Below are 18651 nucleotides of genomic sequence, written 5' to 3'. Positions count from 1 at the left end.
ACAGACAACAGCCACACGAAGAAAAGAAAAGGAAAGAAAAAGAAGAAAAACACCGCGTTGAGTGAGAAAGATGACCACTGATGATGATGCAACCACAAAAAATGGCTTCCAACGTAAACAGAAATGCAAACAAAACAACCAAGTTTGTGTAATTGCAGGCGCATGGTATCAGTCAAAACACATGCAAGAAACGATCTTCCTGAAGTCAATGATTTTTAGAGTTTATCATACCATGATAACAATGATCGCTTAAGAAAAGAAAATGAAGAAAGCAGAATTTGTGGCAAAAAGTCCTTTTTTGCCATCAGCACCAAAACATGTTCAAATGTAAAGCAGCTTTAGAAAGGAAGTCAAAGCAGGACGGCAGACTGGTTCTGCCGTCAGTCTCGTGTGGAACTCGGTATGTTCAGGATTAAAACGTTGATGGCAAGAAAAGTTTCTTTTTTCTGCCTTCGTAGCTGCTTTGAAATAATAAGGTGATGTGTGTGTGTTTTCTTTTTTCTTTTTTTTTTAACAGCTGGAAACAGTTGTCACCCACCAAAACGTCATGCCACACATGATGAGGCCAAAATACAAAAATGCATTTTTAGACAACTGGCGAAAAGGCGGGAATGAAGTCTTGGCAACAAAACTTTAAAAAATGCAAAACAACCAGAAAAAAGCATCGACTTAGAAAAAGGAGCAAAAGAAAAGTAAAATCAAAGCATGCAGCTGTCAACGTCAACGTGATGTCCGGGTTAGAATGATGTGAATTTCTGTGTAAACATATGATTGGATGACTGGAGCCCTGTCTTTGTCTTTCTTCACAAATCCCCATGGATCTCACCCTGGACCTGACCGTTTTAAACCCATTTAACAACAATATTTCACATACTCTGAAAAAATTTGGGAATGACCTTCAGTAAGGGCATATGTTGTGATGAACATTATCTTTCCGGATTAGGAATCACACTATATCCATTTCCCTTAAGGGAACTTAAGAAATGGCGTAAATGTTTCTTTATCACACTATCACCTCCAACATTTGTGATTTGATAGATATCTCGACTGTTTTGGAATTCGAATATTTTAACATGCAGTTCACACCCATAGCTCCACTTTGGTGGCATTACGTTTACTATTTGGGTGAAAATCAACCTTCGCATCAACGATTGTGCTGTAAATGAGATACAGAACCTCCACCTATTTACATCCACCAGATGACCTGTTTGGGTGTTAAAGGTAGAGTCAGGTTTAGTGTTACAATAAATCTTATCACAGAAACACTTTACTTGAAAAGCAACGTCTTTTCCATTTCTGAAAATACTTTTTGGTGTGTGGCTAAGATGTAGCTTACCCCAACTCCTGAGTGACCTGGTGGATGTTCCTGTGATCATATTAAAGCTAACAACTTTCAACTTTTTATCTACCTAAGAAATACTATGCTTTTGTGCCATAGCAAAAATATATCTGTTAACTGTCCACTACAAAAACTGAAATATGGAAATTCCCAAACTCTTTCAATTTGAGTGTTAAGTTATCGCAACATTTTATTTATTTAGTCGTTTATTTTAAATATTTAGGTACAAAAAAGACAGAATAACAAGTACACCTAAAAGCAAAAGTGTAACCCAAAAAAAGAAAAACCTGTACACAGAAATTCAATGATATCTGTTCTCTAGCACATGTACCAATGCAAGCCTCTAAATCTGGGAAAGCACAAATAGAAACCAAAATTAAAATACATTGATGTAAACTAGACAACACTTTAGCTGAACACAAAATTTAAAACCAAAAACTGTTCAAATGTACTGTTTGAAACTTAAAATCAATAGAGCAATGAATGGCAGAAGCAATGGACTCAAACATGATGTTATAAGTTCAGCATCAGTACAGAGAACATGGTTCACCATCATACAAACTCGGCATACTGGTGATGACATGGACTAACCCTCATTTTTCCCCTTAGCAGACAACAATTGAATGTACATTGGTGACCATGTTGACTACTTTGTATAACCCCATGTGCAAGTGTAGCTCATGACCTTGATAAATTAGCACTGTGCTAAATTAAGATTCTGAATGTACAAATACATTTGAATACCCAGTTTTCTTACATTAAGTATTGCTGAGGAATTGGGCTTAGCTTACTGTTACCACCTTGGCCATTTATTAAGATACACTTTGACTGACCATGGGGGCGTGATGCTTTAAGGATACCTCGATCCTCTATTGCAGATGAGTGACAGCACATAGAAAGCAAGCAAATGCAAACTAACCTAGCCCACCTGTACGGCTAGTTTCACACTCCTCCTCATCTTCATCATCACTCGAACACTCGGCAGATGACCCAATGTCCTCTTGGTGCTTCAGGGCCAGAATGTTGGTCATCAGAGACACAATATCCATAGCAAATATACCAAAACAGCAAAGAGCCACCAGAAGACACAAAGTAGCGCATAAAGAGAGGAGAAGAATATTTAAGACAAGTTAGAAAGTGAATGCCAATCACAGGAGCACAACAACGAGCAAAAGATCTTAAGTCAAGGTTCATCGTTTTTCAGAGCTTTCAGTTTGTTATAGTTTTTTTCATGGCTCAGCTGTTATTTACACTATTTTGTTGGTGGCGTTCTAATTAATATGGTCTTTGGTGTTGAACGCAAATACCCTCTTTCATACTTCTCCAAACATCTACTGTCTCCCAAATTTATTTGGACTTTTGATGACTTTAGGGTCTGCCCTGTCTATTGAATGCTTTGGAGTTATGCTAAGTCTACACTGGGTGCAAAGTCCTCTGCTATTAGGTCAGGCAAAGTTGCTAAATGTTATTTACTTTCTGTAGGCTCTGGGTGTTATGTACCACATATACGCAGAATGACCTCAGCTGGTGGTTCCACACTTGAACCTTTCTTCTGTTGCCTGCTTGCCGGGTAATATAACTTCGGAACTGGTTCAGTGCTAGGACCAATTCTGTTTACATTATACATGCTTCCCTTAGGCAGCATCATTAGAAGACATAGCATACATTTACACTGCTATGCTGATGACACCCAGCTCTATCTGTCCATGAAGCCAGATAACACACACCAATGAGTTAAACTGCAGGAATGTCTTAAAGACATAAAGACCTGGATGGCCGCTAACTTTCTGCTTCTTAATTCAGATAAAACTGAGGTTATTGTACTCGGCCCTGAAAATCTTAGAAATATGGTATCTAACCAGATTCTTACTCTGGATGGCATTACCTTGGCCTCCAGTAACGCTGTGAGGAACCTTGGAGTCATTTTTGACCAGGACATGTCCTTCAACGCACATATTAAACAAATATGTAAGACTGCTTTCTTCCATTTGGCAACATCTCTAAAGTTAGAAATATCCTGTCTCAGAGTGACGCTGAAAAACTAGTTCATGCATTTATTACTTCCAGGCTGGACGACTGTAATTCATTATTATCAGGAAGTCCTAAAAACTCCTGAAAAGCCTTCAGCTGATCCAAAATGCTGCAGCAAGAGTCCTGACAGGGACTAGAAAGAGAGAGCAGATTTCTCCTGTTTTGGCTTCCTGTTAAATCCAGAATTCAAAATCCTGCTCCTCACATACAAGGTCTTAAATAATCAGGCCCCATCTTATCTTAATGACCTTGTAGTACCATATCACCCTATTAGAGCACTTCGCTCTCGCTCTGCAGGCCTACTTGTTGTTCCTAGAGTATTTAAAAGTAGAATGGGAGGCAGAGCCTTCAGTTTTCAGGCCCCTCTTCTGTGGAACCAGCTTCCAGTTTGGATTCAGGAGACAGACACTATCTCTACTTTCAAGATTAGGCTTCAAACTTTCCTTTTTGCTAAAGCATATAGTTAGGGCTGGACCAGGTGACCCTGAATCCTCCCTTAGTTATGCTGCAATAGACGTAGGCTGCCGGGGGATTCCCATGATGCATTGAGTTTTTCCTTTCCAGTCACCTTTCTCACTCACTATGTGATTAACAGACCTCTCTGCATTGAATCATATCTGTTATTAATCCTCTGTCTCTCTTCCACAGCATGTCTTTTATCCTGTCTTCCTTCTCTCACCCCAACCAGGTCACAGCAGATGGCCGCCCCTCCCTGAGCCTGGTTCTGCCGGAGGTTTCTTCCTGTTAAAAGGGAGTTTTTCCTTCCCACTGTCGCCAAAGTGCTTGCTCATAGGGGGTCATATGATTGTTGGGTTTTTCTCTGTATCTATGAAGCTCCTTGAGGCGACTCTTGTGATTTGGCGCTATATAAATAAAATTGAATTGAATTGAATTGAATAGATGTTGTAATGTACAGATGATCTGAGTTCAACTGAAAGGCTCTGCAATAGAACCTTGAGTTGAGTTTTTTTGGTTTGTTTTTTTTTTTTTTTTTACTAATAAACAAAACTCATATAAACATTTGAAAAATAGTAGTTCTACCAATATTATCTAAGGGTTCCTAACATTAAATACATTCAGATGGTTTTACATTTAATATCAAAGAGCAGCTATTCCATTTGCGTCAGCTGACATAAACCCAAGCATGGCAGTAAGAGCAACAAGCAAAGAGTAGTTCGGCTGTTATCCTTGCCCCAATTTCTTTTTTAATCTTTTACACCTAAATTTGGCACAAAAGACTCTGGAATCTACCAAACCATGCCAAGCTGTGAATGCCCACGTCTTTAATATTGTGTAATGGTAAACAGATACTTTTAACATAGGTTAACTGACAGATGAGCTCTTTGCATTAATGCAGTTTTAACTTTTATTTCTATAGTGCTAAATCATCACAAGTCATCTTCACAGCAGTTGCTCTGAATCATATTAAATCATTAATTCTTTTTCATCAGAAGAAAAATCCTTTAAAAATATTCAATATTTAAAAATATTTCATATTCTAAAATCTGTCAAGATACTCCAGTCGGTCTTTCCCTTCTCTACCTAAAACGGGAACAGCAGATACACAAGCGAGATAATCTGATACTACAACACAGCAATGAGACATTCACTTTCAGCTGCTACTACTTTGTATTAGGTTCAGATAACGTGTAAAACCTTTGAAATTGTATCCAGACTATAAGCTGCACATAAAGCATGAATATATATTCGAGTCTGTAAAGTAAAGCCGGTGGAAATGCAATAAACCTACATTCTTTTTAATGACCAGTAGGCGCTGACTCTTCTGGTTTCAAAAACATTAATAGTTGTATGATATCTATGGGAGGTGGGCTTTTGACTTTTTTGCTCTGTGGCCTCAGTTAATATTTTCCTTATGCACTCCAAGTTTTCTTCTTCCAGCTGCACCTTTTAGTGGTTGCCCCAGTGTGTTCACCTGCCTGTTTCATAGTTATATTGAATCTACCTTTTTAAAAATTATGGTCATTATTGGAGTTAGACACGACTGCACTGCTATAGTCGCTCGTCAATAAGCATTAGATTTTTTTAATAAGCATAAATAGAAGCAGCTTGCAAAGAGTTGGCTGGCGGTAGGTGGCAGACTGCTGCCTACATTCTACTCTAACTGCTAACTTTAGCCACCATTTGCATCCTTTTTGGCCTCATAGAGCCATGCTTGCATAAACCAACGGATTATACCAATACATTTGTAGTCAAACCCATATTACAGCAACTGCTGCAGGACTGCAAGGTATGTAAAACCTTTTTTATTCCTTAAGTTATATTTAGCACCATGTCACTTGTAGTTATTAATCTGTTACACACTGTCAACTTACACCACTAACAGAGTAGCTAACAGCAAGTTAGTAGCTAATGTTAGCTTAGCTAATAATACTTAGAGTAGTTCTAAAAACTAAGGTTGCATAAAAGTGATGCTGTAATAAGCTGATCATTAATATTGTAAATATGGACAGACAACTAGATGTGGTTTGTTATACTTTCAAATAAGACATAGTCACCAAAAAATAAAGCACTCCAGTTTTCAACAGTTTAGGGTGGAGGTTTAGTACACTCAGAATATAGCTATCCACCCCCAGCTAGATCTATGGATGGCAGTGCAGGGCGGTGGTGTTGCACCCCCCCACCCTGAATTGCACAAGCAGGGGAAGATGGATGGCATCTTATTTTTGTATACTGGACATTTTAAAAATGTGCTCCACTTTCTTTCCTTCTTTCCTGAAATAGATTGACCGTATTATGTGTTGTCATCCATGTGAAAGAGCGTTATCTAAACTCCAATACGAGTCTAATGTAATCATATGTGTTATTCTTTTAAACTGAATTATTTGCATTTTGCACAAGTGTTTCCAGTTCATTACTTATTTCCTGATGCTTGTTTTAATTTACGATCATGACCATGGTATTAAATTCCTGCTTGTTACACAAAAGCTTCCACAGGTGTTTCCTGGTAGTCATTACTATTCTTTAAGTTTGCTTTAAAAGGTTATTACATGGTTATTAATATATTATTAAATGGAAACAGGCAGTTATGCATTTTGCAGCGCTGTTTCCTGCTTATTACACAGAAACTAATAGCAATATTTCCAGGTAATAATCACACTTCTTTAAGTTAGCCTTAATGGGTTATTCATATGTAATTAATTGGAAACAGGTACTTTGCATTTTGCAGCTGTTTCGTGCATATTACACAGAAACGACCATGGGTAATTGAGTGTTAATAACCACATAATTGCATTCTTGTTTCTTTCCTGATACCTTACTATTACCACTTTATTACCGAGCTGTATTTCCACATTATTACCCTCAGTTTTTGGGCTCTTATCATCCAATTACATAAATTTGCATGTAATATTACTCAGTGTGAACACTGTTGCTACCAGACTAATATTACTTGGATACTAAGTGGTTATTACTTTGGCAATTGCATGGTAAAAGCTTAGAAATTACCACATTATTACGTTCTTGTTCCGCTTTGTTACCCTACTATTACCACTTTATTACCGAGCCGTAATAGAAAGTGCAACCAAATGTTAATGCATCAAATCATGAAGGTTGAAGAACAACAAATATGACTGTTGCTTCCTGTATGTATAGTCATAAGAACATACATACCTGTACAGTTGAGGAAGATCTGTGTTTCCGTGTGGTCGTAGTGGACATCATGGTAGTAGTCTCAATGAAGGACGTTGTCATCTCTGGAGACATGGCTGTGGTCCTGGCTGAACCTGCCACACTAGGTACATCGCCTACCAGCCTTACACTGCCATTAATCTTGATGTTTGGGTTGCCTTCAGCTGCCATGTTCAACACCTTTAGGCCATTGTAATAAAGGCCCGAGAGCTGACCTTGAAAGGGCCGGCCACGATCACTACCACCAATTGCCACTGTTGCTTGTGTGTTGAAAATTGTTAACTGCCGCCCTAGAGAAGACATCCAGAGTAAGATATTGTCAACAAAGAAAGGACCTTTGAATAAAACAAAAATGCAAACACCCAGGTGCAGTGCCACTAAAACCCAATACTAAGCAAACTGCAACAGTGCGCACAGTAGCCAACCTCAAACATTACACTACACATATTTAGCTGTTGATTCCACCTTACAATGACAAAAGTAATTCATTTATCTTGACAGTGTGAAGGACAATACATAATGTATTCCTTTATTAAAACTGAATGATATTATATGTACTAAACTGAAACATAGATTTCTCACACAGTGGCATAAAACTGCATGATGAATTTTACCAACAGAACATAAAAAGAACCATTAACAGCACATCATTTGATGAAAATAAATTAGTAAGGAATGAATCAGATGTGCTTGATCTCACTACTGCGTAGTGGAGACGCTGAAAGGCAGATGTGAGCTGCATAAGTGCAGAAGTTGTAGGGAGATGACATCTCCTCTGTGGACGAAGTTTGTGTACACACTCGCTAAATTAAAAACACAACCTTCACAGTTATTGCTGCTCTGTTTCTATAACTTTCAGTGACATTGCTTTTGTACAAATTTATTCACTTATCTAGTTCTTTGGTGAGTTCTCATTTTTAAGCAGTGTGTGGGTTCACATTCATGTTCAGAGGTTTTCATGTTATTGTAGAGGTTACAGTTAACTTTACATTAGCACAATCAGATACATCAGGTTGATTTGAAATTACCTTTCTCTTGTAGCCATTCTTCTACTGGTCTGGCAAATTTAAAAGGAATTTTCTTATTGGCCATCTGATAGCGTTCAATGTCGCTGTTCCCTTTAAAGTTTAAAAACACATGTATTAAACACAGATCGATGACCGGAGTCACATCATGAAGGAAATATCAATTTCTAGCTACATTTACAAAATAAATCTGAATTTAGCAGAAACATTCATTTTGGTTGAAACGGTTGTTGGTTAGAGGATGCACAGGGCTCATCATCTTTGGCTCTTTGGCTGTTACCAAACATTTTGTTTACAATCCTGACTTTTTTCTTCTTCACATTGTGTAGAGCAGTGTCTCCGACTCCAGTCCTTCAGAACTGCTGTCCTGCAGCTTTTAGATGCATCCTTGTTCCAACACACCTGAATCAAATGATTGGCTTGTTATCAGGCCTTTGCCCAACTTGATGGGATGCTAAAGAGGTCATCTAAATATACCTGTTGAAGCAAAAATGTGTGTGTCTGGTATATATCCAAAGAACTGTGACTTTAGCACCAGACAGCTAAAATTAATTGACTTTGGCCTCCTGCAAGCTAGGCGCTTAATATCTTTGTATTGGAAGAAAGTGGATGTACTCTCAAGTCATATGTGGGTGAAGGAGATGGCATCATGTATTGTATTGGAACGACTTACTTATATTGTCAGAGGAAAGGGAGTAGATTTTGAAGAAATATGGTTACCTTTAACTGAGTTTCTGAGACATTATGAAGGGAATTAATTTAGAAAGTGATACTTGGTGCTGAGTTTTGGGTTTCTTTGTGTGTGTGTGGGTTTTTTGTTGTTTTCTTTGTTGTTTTCTTTGTTATCTGTTTCTTTGTTTTTATTGTTTTTATTTTTCGTTTGTTTTACCCATGCTGTGCATCGGTTTTGTTTTATTTTATTATTTATTTATTTTTATTATTATTGTTGTTGTTTCTTTTAATTTATATTTGTTTATTTTGGGGACTATGTTCTTTAATATAAATCTCATGTTAACTGTATTATTATTCTTTGCTTGTTCTGTAATATAAAAGTCAATAAACATAATGTTTAAAAAAAAAAAAGAAAAAAAAGAGGTCATCCAACCATTTGATCCAGCTGTGTTGGAGTAGGGATGCATCTAAAAGCTGCAGGACAGTAGCTCTTGAGGACTGGAGTTGGAGACTCCTGGTGTAGCGTATGCACTGATGTCACATTTAATGCAAGATTAGTTTTCTTACTATGGAAATCATCACAAACACTTTAAAAACTTGCCTAATCCTATGTGTTCCGAATACCAAGTTATATTCTAATGAAACTGTACAATCCCTCCTACCAGTCAGGTTTGCCTACCTGGTAGGTAATGTCTTAGGGGTCACTTTTTCATGCAATGAAATTCATTCATTATCACTTTTTGTCACTGGATGTATCTTCACATACCTCTTTTAACAGCCTGTGACGTGAAGAACTCAGGTAAAATTTCCTACAAAGGATGTAATAGTCAAGCTTGCTCCAGAGCAACTTGCCTTACTCCTTTTACACTTACAACATCAACAGTAAGTAACACTGCCAAACATTACATTAGAAATTGATAATAATCAATCACTAAAATTCAACAAATGATCATCTGTAGACATGAAAGACTAAATGGGGAAAAACTGGTTATTTTGCAAGTCAAAATGTTGTTAAGCAAGCAAGTTGAGATGAACCTGATAGCTGTTATGTAATAGCTAGCCATTTAGTTACACAGCATGTACAGTATCTGTTTGCTCTGTTGTCATGACTGATACTCACATATACAGTAAAGTGGGATTTTATGAAAGTCTCAACACTATTTAGGCCCATGCAAACTCAGGCACATTTAAGATTACAACAAGCTGTGTGGAAATGTGAACAAGACTTAGTGCTGCTGCCCTTTCTCTTCCACTGCTTCTTGCAGGTGACAGCAAGCAGTGTCTCATCTTAAACAATCAAGAGTCAGTGTTCAGAAAGCCAGTGAGCCTGATGGCATACCTGGCAGATTGCTAACAGATTATGTTTATCTTGACTGACATTTTCAGGCTTTGACTCAGTCAAGTGTACGATCCCAGGTTAAAAAGGCTACATTTCTTGAATGACCATAGACTAGTTGGACTGATTTCTGTGCTTGAAAAACTACGTCACTCAGCAGCCGTGTGTCATCATTGAAAACGAGTTCCCTTAGGTTATGCAGAGCTCATTCAAAGTTCTTAAAATGATCACGCTCTTCTCTGACAATATTAGCTTGCCCCAAATCTTCATTAAATATACAGCACATATGATGTTTACACAGAGAAATCCTCAAACTGCCTTCCCACTTCAGTAGCTGATGTGCATGTTTGTGTTTATTCCAACTTTCTCCACATGTATTTGTTGCTGTGATACCAGAAGACTTTTTAAAATAAAATGTTTCGATCTTTTCATCACTTTCTATACATTTTCACTAGGATTTGTAAACGTTTTCCTCTTGTACAGGTATAAATAGTCCTGTTATCTAAAAGTAACCCAGCACCCAAAGCACAAAAGGGTGCCATATTACAATTGTGAAGTTGGATCTTTCTGAAAAAATAAACTTAACAGACTTTTGGAAATTATCTTTAATAATATTGCTTCTATTTTTTCACCTTCACTGTTCGTCTGTTACAAATCTTCAACATCTCAGTTCGACTTGACTCAATTTTAAATTGTATGATTCATCAAATGCACACTCTCTGTGGCTAGACCAAGCTTATTTAACTGATATGAACAGTGCTTTCATTCAGTCATGCTAAAATTACATTTTAGTGACAATCAAAATTATTAGATATATCTTCACCGTATAAGGTAACAGATATTTCTATGCAGCCAATGCCAAAGAGGATGAGCCCGAGTAAAATGAAAATTTTTCAAAAGACTTCTGGGCTGTCATTAATGTAAAACAACAAATTAAAACAGCATAAACCACAAAAAAGGGCCGATCCAAACATAATGTGTAGTTCACTGGGCAGTAGAGGTGCAGCGGATCACGGTTGATCCGTAATCCGATCCCACTCCACGGTTCGGTGCGCGCGGTCAGTCTGTCAAGCGATAGTTATGGTCAGTGCTAGCGGTCCAAGTAGAGGAGCGGAGGAGTTTTCGGTATTTAAGCAGCCCTTTGCTGCCCAGTCCGACCGGGCTAAAGCTAAAGCTATTACAGAAGCTACTGGGGTGTTTAGCTGCAGACCTTGTGCAAAACAAGGGGTTTAAACTATGACGACCGTGCTTGAGCCACGCTATGATATCCCGTTCGTGTCCACTTCAGTGGCAAGATCGTTCCAAGCATGTATGAGCAGGAAAAGATTTAAGTTATGGCTGAACTGTCCCAGGCATCTTCTGTTGCCCTAACTGCTACAAACGGGCGGAGCTCCAGGGCAACGGAAAGCTACGTGACCGTGACCGCTCGTTATATCACAGCGATGTAATGAGCGGTGTGTATTATTGTAGGGTCTACCTTACAATATAAAGCGCCTTGAGGCGACTGTTGTTGTGATTTGACGCTTTATAAATTGAATTGAGTTGAGTGGTAGACACAACTGTACTGCCCTATTATATTTTTTTAATAATTGTATGGAATGAGTCTTGAGTTGAATGTTTTTAACAGGCAAAAAAAACTTCAATAAGTAAATAAGTAAATGTTACATTTTTGTCTTTTTTCTTTTTTTGCTGATCCGAACCGTGAGATTTTTGATCCGTTGCACCACGACTGGGCAGCATGTGTAATTATGGACATCATATTTTAAAACTACACAGGATTATGTAAATGACGGTTTAAAATGAGGACTCTTAGCGAGAGATTTGCAGTATGTCAAATCTATCTTGTTCATTTACAAACAAGCTGTCATTCTCAAAAGTGAAGGGTGAATTGGCCACTGTGGGGTGGGAATTAGATTCTGGAGGAGGACATCAAATCATGGGTCTTATCCATGATCGGGGGAAGAACAACGTGGATCATGGACAGATGGATGGGTACAGCTTCTGTTAAGCAAAGCTACTGCTCTGTGTCTACTTTCACTTATGGCCATGGACTCTGTCTTGAGACTGAAAGAAAGAGAAAGAAGACACAACCAGCAACAATAGGCTTACTGGTGAGGATGCCTGGCTTTCCCTTTGACATGCATTATATTGCCAGAAGTATTCACTCGCCCATTTAAATCATTGAATTTAGGTATTACAATCGTTTCTATGGCCACAGGTGTATAAAATCAAGCACTTGCAGACTTCGTCTACAAATATTAGTGAAAAACTTGGTAACTTTTAAGAGCTCAGTGAATTCTAGCATGGTAATGTGATAGGGTAGCACCTTTGCAACAAGGCCAGACGTGAAATATTCTCAGTACTAAATATTCCACAGTGAACTGTTAGTGATACGGCAAAAATGGAAGCAATTGGGAATGATAGCAACTCAGTCACAAAGTGGTAGTTCACGTAAAACTGGAGAGTGGAGACAGCAGATGCTGAGGGGCATAGTGCACAGAGGTGGCAGAGTCAGTCGATACAGACAACCAAACTTCATGTGGCCTCCAGATTAGCTCAAAAACAGTGTAGGGAGAGGTTCATGGCCAAACAGCTGCGTCCAAGCCATACATCAGCGGCCCCCAACCTTTTATGCGCCAGGGACCGGTTTATGTCTGACAATATTTTTATGGACTGGCCTTTAAGATGTTGCGGATATATACAACAAAATAAAACCAGTACCGGTACTGAAGAAAAAAAGAAGATTTATTCAACACACACGGGAAAAGACTGTACTGTCAGACACTAGTGCACAAAGCATAAAGACATGGAAGAGCTGGTGTCTGAAGTCTGGTGTGGAAGAATCTGCCTGCACAGAGTCCTGGCATCAACTCAATAGAACACCTTTGTGATAAGAGGATCATCACAAACAGCAGAGACTGCAAAGCAGGCCTTCTCCTCCAACATCAGTATCTGATCCCACAAATGTGTTTCTAGGGTGAAGAATTCCCATTAACACACTTCTAAATTTTGCAAAGAGCCTTTCCAGAAGAGCTGAAACTGTTATAGCTTCAAATAGTGGGCCCTATGGATTAAGCATGGGATGTTCCTCAAGTTCATATGTGTGTGAGGACAAATGACCGAAAAGGTCTCCTGATAAGCTCAGAGAAACATTGCAGACACTGGTTACACATAGATTACCCTCCAGCAGAGTTTATAGATTATAAGAGATTACCCTTCATATAAACTGTCTTACATAAATCGTATTCTTATATCTAATAGAATAAAAAAATGTAACAGTTTAAAATATTACAATTTGAAGAGATGAGTTTATAGGAACAGGCACAGGTTTACAGGACAAACTGAAGGCCCATCCCTCAGCACTGCACCATTCTTTGAACACCTCACTGCTCCACTACTGCAGCCTTGTGAAAAGACTGTGGAAGGCTTGTGTACATCATGTATCCATCCAGGGCAAGTGCCAGGAAGCGCTGCCAAATAGTTCAGTACTTGAAAGCTTGTCTAACAAAGAGTGCCACACTGAATCACAAAACATTATACTCAAAGACCCTTCCTGGAGGCAGAAATGTTGTTGGCCAGTACAGCAGAACAATTTGTCCGTTACACTTGCCTCAAACACACTGTTACCAAGACTCCAGGGTGCTGGTTACCCATGGGAAACTGAATCAATGATCGAAAGCACTGAAGCAAATGATGGCGCAGGCTAGTAGAGGAGGGTGCCAGAGTGGATTCTATTTGACTTAAGGGATTTTGTCTTGGACATGAACGTGATGGAAATTGTTCTGCAGTCTGCACAAGGCCCTGCAGCCAGACGCTCTCTAGAGTCTGGATTTAATTTGTCTGTAGTTTCTGGGGTAATAGTGACAATTTTGTATTTTAATATAATGTCACACAAAAACAGTCATCATCCAGTGACAACCCCAGCTGACAAACCTAGCCCTATGTGACTTAGACCTCACAGAACAAGGTCCAAACATGGTTACACACAATTAATGGGCATTTCTATAACACGTTTTAAACGTGATGTTCAAAGCTCCACATGAAAGCTCTGTATTATATCTATATCTGTTTCCACCTTACCACCACTTATCACCAGTTAACCCTGTGAAGTCAAAGTCATCGTCAACGATGACCCTAAACATAAGTGTATGCTTTTACATGTGTTCATTTAGTTCCCACGTGAAACTGTGCTCCAGGGTTAACCTAACCTTCTGACTATGGGAGGAAACCAGAGCAATGAGCCAGGCACCACTAAGATTCAAACCCAGAACTTTCTAGCTTTTCTAGCTGTGTGCTTTCATTTCATTTAGGTTAACCCTGTGATGTCTAAGTTCTCATCACTGATAGCCCTAACCTAATCATGTGTGTCAGACAGGCAGATTTACCGGACATATCTCCAGAAGGTAGGCCAGGTACTGAGACTCCAGCCGAAGTCTGCCACAGTGGACAGGAAGTTACAGACTGACCTCAACTACAGAAGGTATACCACAGCTGTGATGTGGAAATCCCAGTGGATAGTAACTTCAGGAAGAAGGAGTACAAAAAATACATAAGTACCAGGGCCCGAAGGAATAACTGGAGCAAATATGGAAGGTAAAGTCTAAAGTGGCCAAGTGGTAATAGGACCAGTAGGAGTTGTGACCCCGTAACTGGAAGAATGGCTCCAGCAGATTCCAGGCACATCAGAGGAACAGCTAAGATACAGCAGAGCCCTCAAACTCTCAGAGGACCCAAGCTAGAGGAACAAATACCAACACCCAGGGGATGAGGGCAATTTTTTTTGTCATTATTTAAATTTCTCCCAAGTCTTTTCAGCTGTGAGATTCTGTATGGACATAGATGGAATTTACCTCATATCTCTGGCATATGAGGTGTGGATGTGGTTCATGCAAAGACTATTTATTGATTCAATAAGTATCAGATTTTCAAAACACAACTGATAATATACCTTCCTTACTGTTCAAACTACTTTGACTACAGGATAGAAGAGACACTGAAAATACTTCAGCTGACAGACTTAACCCCTTAACTTCCACCAGGTCACTAGTGAGCCACATAGGTGTACAATTAATGTTAGGCTGCGTTTCTGCCACATCCTAAACAAGCACAGTTTCAGAAACTAGAACATGCTATCCTCAATCTATCCATAACAGGTCACTGGTCAGAAGACTTTATGTTGACTCTTACAGCTTTCTCCTTCCTCTCAGTATTTCCACAAACACTTATAGATATCCTTGATCCTCATTGTGTCAGTATGATAAAGTCACCATAGTTCCATTATACCACCCCATGGTATGTGGGTGTGTACTGGGTTTCGACAGGCTGCACGAATCACAGCAATCATCATTTGCCAATCTGTGCTTTTTCAAAGTGCGATCTGGGATATCAAATTATCTCAGACAGTTGGAGCAAACACAGGAATAAAAAACACTCCTGCCAACAGAGTTCTGCTCTTCACTCATGTAAAAGGGTTACAAATGAAAGATTTTTGTAAACCATCACAGCAGCAGGGGCCCTGAACTTTAGCACTAATACAGCAATCGTCAGAAATCCTGATGGAGGCTTGGAACATCATTCTTTTTGTCTTTACTTTTAGGACAACACGTCTAACATGTCCATCCAAAGTCTACAGAGTTACATCGTAATCCCTAATGCAGTATGGTAGTACGTAATGTGTTTCGCTCCCCACAGATAAATCCCACTATGTTAGACACCGTTTGATGCTAGAAATTAAAATCTTATGTTACTGAAGCACATGCTGCCCAGTGATCTCATATCATAATGACACAACCCCACTGCATCATTATTACCAGTTAATACCAGTTGTTTTTCTTTAACAGCTGACGGATTTATTAATACTGTACCTGGTGGGAAATGTTCATTGATAGACCAGTTATCCACCTGCAGTGTAGCGTTGCCACCATTTCTGGTGAAACGGACAACGTGATACTTCCCATCATTCACTGGGGTGCTGCTTTCCTGCACGCTGATATCCACTGTGCCGATGTTGAAGGTCACTCCAATTTTGCCTTGTTGCTGAAATGAGAGTAAAGAGTTATTAAACAGGACGTGAAACACTACACATATAAAGGCTAATTTACATCACGGAGCCCTGCTCTCAAAATCTGACTGTTTGGCTAGCTGCACTCCAACGGTAAAATCCGCCTGTTAGCCATAATGTTTGGGTTTGTAAAGCACTTTATGAATGAGGACTGTGTGGAGGAGAGCCTGTTTGAGCCAAACAGTACTACATAACAGGTTACTACATGCATATCACACCAAAGCTGCGTCTTACCAAAGACGACTGGAAATCCTAACATCCATCAACATGTCTGCAGGGGAAAAAATCTCCACGTTACAGTCGGGCTTTGCATTTCTTAAATTGTAATAAGAAGTAATCCAGTCAGTGAGATGACGTGAGGGGGGGAAAGTGCGGCATCTCTTCCTCTGAGCCTTCTTTTTTTTATTTTGGCTTGTGTTTCTGGGCCATTGCACACATTGACCTATTTTCCCTGCTGACATACTGCTGATGGGATTCCCGGTCCAGCTTCACAGACAGTCTTACATCTATGTCAGTTTTTGAGAGCAGGGCTCAGTGATGTTAATTTCTATCAGTTTAAATATTTAGTGTTTCATTGTCCTCTGTGTCCCTCTCTTTTTCACAAGTAATGAGTTCTTGTATATATATATATATATAAAATCCACATATTGTGACAGCTGAAGCCTGTGGAACATGCTGGGGGATAAAACTATGAATCTACTTTACTGTAAAAAAGAAACCAAAAACTCAATAAAAGGACAAAAAAATCACAAATCATTCAAGGACAATATTTTGAGTTGAACTTACTATATGCAGCATGAGATAGTCCCCTAGACCAGGTGCACTGTCAATTCTGACTAAGATGCCATCTTTCAGGGAGGTGCTGAAGCCGACAGTCAACCTGTCCGTCCTGGTGCTTGGTCTCTCATTGGCTGGCCAATTGAATGTAATGAGGCCCCCACCTTTGCCAAAGATGTATGTTGTCCCCGCTGAGCAAAACAAGGAGAAATCATGAATTAGAAAATAAAGACCTGCTAACTGTAGATCTGCATATTTTCACTAAGTGTTGTAAATTGTATCGTGGTAGCTTTGAACAAGAAGTTGAGGTAACGTAATGTAGGACATGTTTACACTAAATAGAAGCTCAGCTTCAACGTGCTTACTAATGTACAAAGAGTGCCCACAGGTTCTGTGCTTGGGCTGCTTTTACCACCAGTTTTTTTAAAGGATCATAGGTTATGCTATTACCATTGGGGTCAGGAAGACTCAAGCAACAGACAGAGGACTATCAAAATAAAAGAGGAAGTTGTACACATGAGACCAGACTTAGATACGTGAACTTGACACACGTACTGGCGAAAAATAGCAGAGGTGGTAAAAGTACAGACATTCTGTACTCAAGTAGAAGTACAAGTACTAGTGTTAAAAATACTCCAGTAAAAGTTTAAGTACTGATTCAACTTCTTTACTCAAGTAAAAGTGAAATATTTTAAATGTACTGAACGTAAGTAAGTAGCTCTTTGGAGGACATTTCTACCAGCTATTTTTGTGAAACGTTAACTAAACCTTGTAATATTACGAGATGGAAAACCACATTTTTTTTCAGCATAAAATTTAATTCTGACAAATGTACTGAGCTTGGATCAGTTAAGTACAACATGATCAGCAGTGTTGGGGAGTAACGGAGTACATGTACCGCCGTTACGTATTTAAAATACAAAATATGAGTAACTGTATTCCGTTACAGTTACCGTTTAAACAGGTGGTATAATGGTATAAATAAATGGATTACACGGTGGTCTTTTCCTGTTTCATATGTTCAGCTATGCCCTCTCTGTTTTTGGTGATTCCACGCCGCTGGAAACCCAAACAGAAAACGCATTACGAGGCTCTAATGTCTGTGTCTCAATCTCGCGGCCCATGTCACCTCTACTTGCAGCCCGCATAATAACGTGAAGAAATAATTTTAAAAATTAATATTCAAAAACTGATTTAATATGAAGGCAATAGCAGAGTGTTACAGGCATCGCCCTAAAGCATGTAGCCTGATGGGCAGTGTAGTCCGTGCTGCAGGGAGACTGGACTGCTGTACCCGTTATGTGTCTGTGAGCGAGGGAGGAAAAGGAAAAGTAGGAGCTGTCACCGAGCAGAAACGGGAGCTGGAAGCATGTAAATATAATAATAACCACTGCAGCCAAGAAGAGAGCCTGACGAGCCCAGCTGTAAGTAAGCTGTTAAGACTCGACTGTACGCTGTGTTCGTGTTTTCCTCTGAAACAATAAGTTCTGTTGCAGCAGCCTTTCAACGCCTCTCTCTGTCTCTGCTAGCAAAGTTGACCCAGACAACAAAGTAAAGCTAGTTTTCAGCTACGAGCCGACACGAACCCGACGTATTAGCCAGAGGTCCCTTTACTACGGTTCGGAGCCGCGGACCTGTTTTATATACGCGCGAATAGTTTTCTAACGAGATCGCTGCAAAAAGTGCAGCCTTACCTAATGTCCACCTACTGTTACTCATTTATATTAAGATTTAAACATCTAGTTGGTGTTGGTGTGGAGAG

The 18651-nt window shown here is 39.3% G+C and overlaps 1 protein-coding gene across 7 annotated transcripts in view; it reads right to left on the bottom strand.

Moving 5' to 3' along the window:
- Positions 1-18651, bottom strand: part of nrxn3a (neurexin 3a) — a 199517-nt gene that overhangs the window by 10452 nt on the left and 170414 nt on the right. For 4 of the 7 annotated variants that reach the window (XR_001336901.2, XM_005938683.3, XM_005938684.3 and 1 more), the window contains 5 exons: positions 16899-17080; positions 15916-16087; positions 8047-8136; positions 7001-7308; positions 2259-2346 (listed from right to left, as the gene is read on the bottom strand). Coding sequence is in view for 5 of the 7 variants with exons in the window: in XM_005938683.3 (XP_005938745.1) it covers positions 2259-2346; positions 7001-7308; positions 8047-8136; positions 15916-16087; positions 16899-17080 (840 nt within the window). In the remaining 2 variants the exon portion in view is untranslated. The remainder of the gene's footprint in view (positions 1-2258; positions 2347-7000; positions 7309-8046; positions 8137-15915; positions 16088-16898; positions 17081-18651) is intronic. The other 3 variants (XR_001336903.2, XM_014338867.2, XM_042227264.1) reach the window with 1 other exon arrangement.

The sequence above is a fragment of the Haplochromis burtoni genome, unplaced genomic scaffold (genome assembly GCF_018398535.1).
Source record: "Haplochromis burtoni strain Fernald_Lab_line unplaced genomic scaffold, NCSU_Asbu1 Contig_251, whole genome shotgun sequence".
Lineage (NCBI taxonomy): Eukaryota > Metazoa > Chordata > Actinopteri > Cichliformes > Cichlidae > Haplochromis > Haplochromis burtoni.
This window is presented reverse-complemented; position numbering and strand designations above follow the sequence as displayed.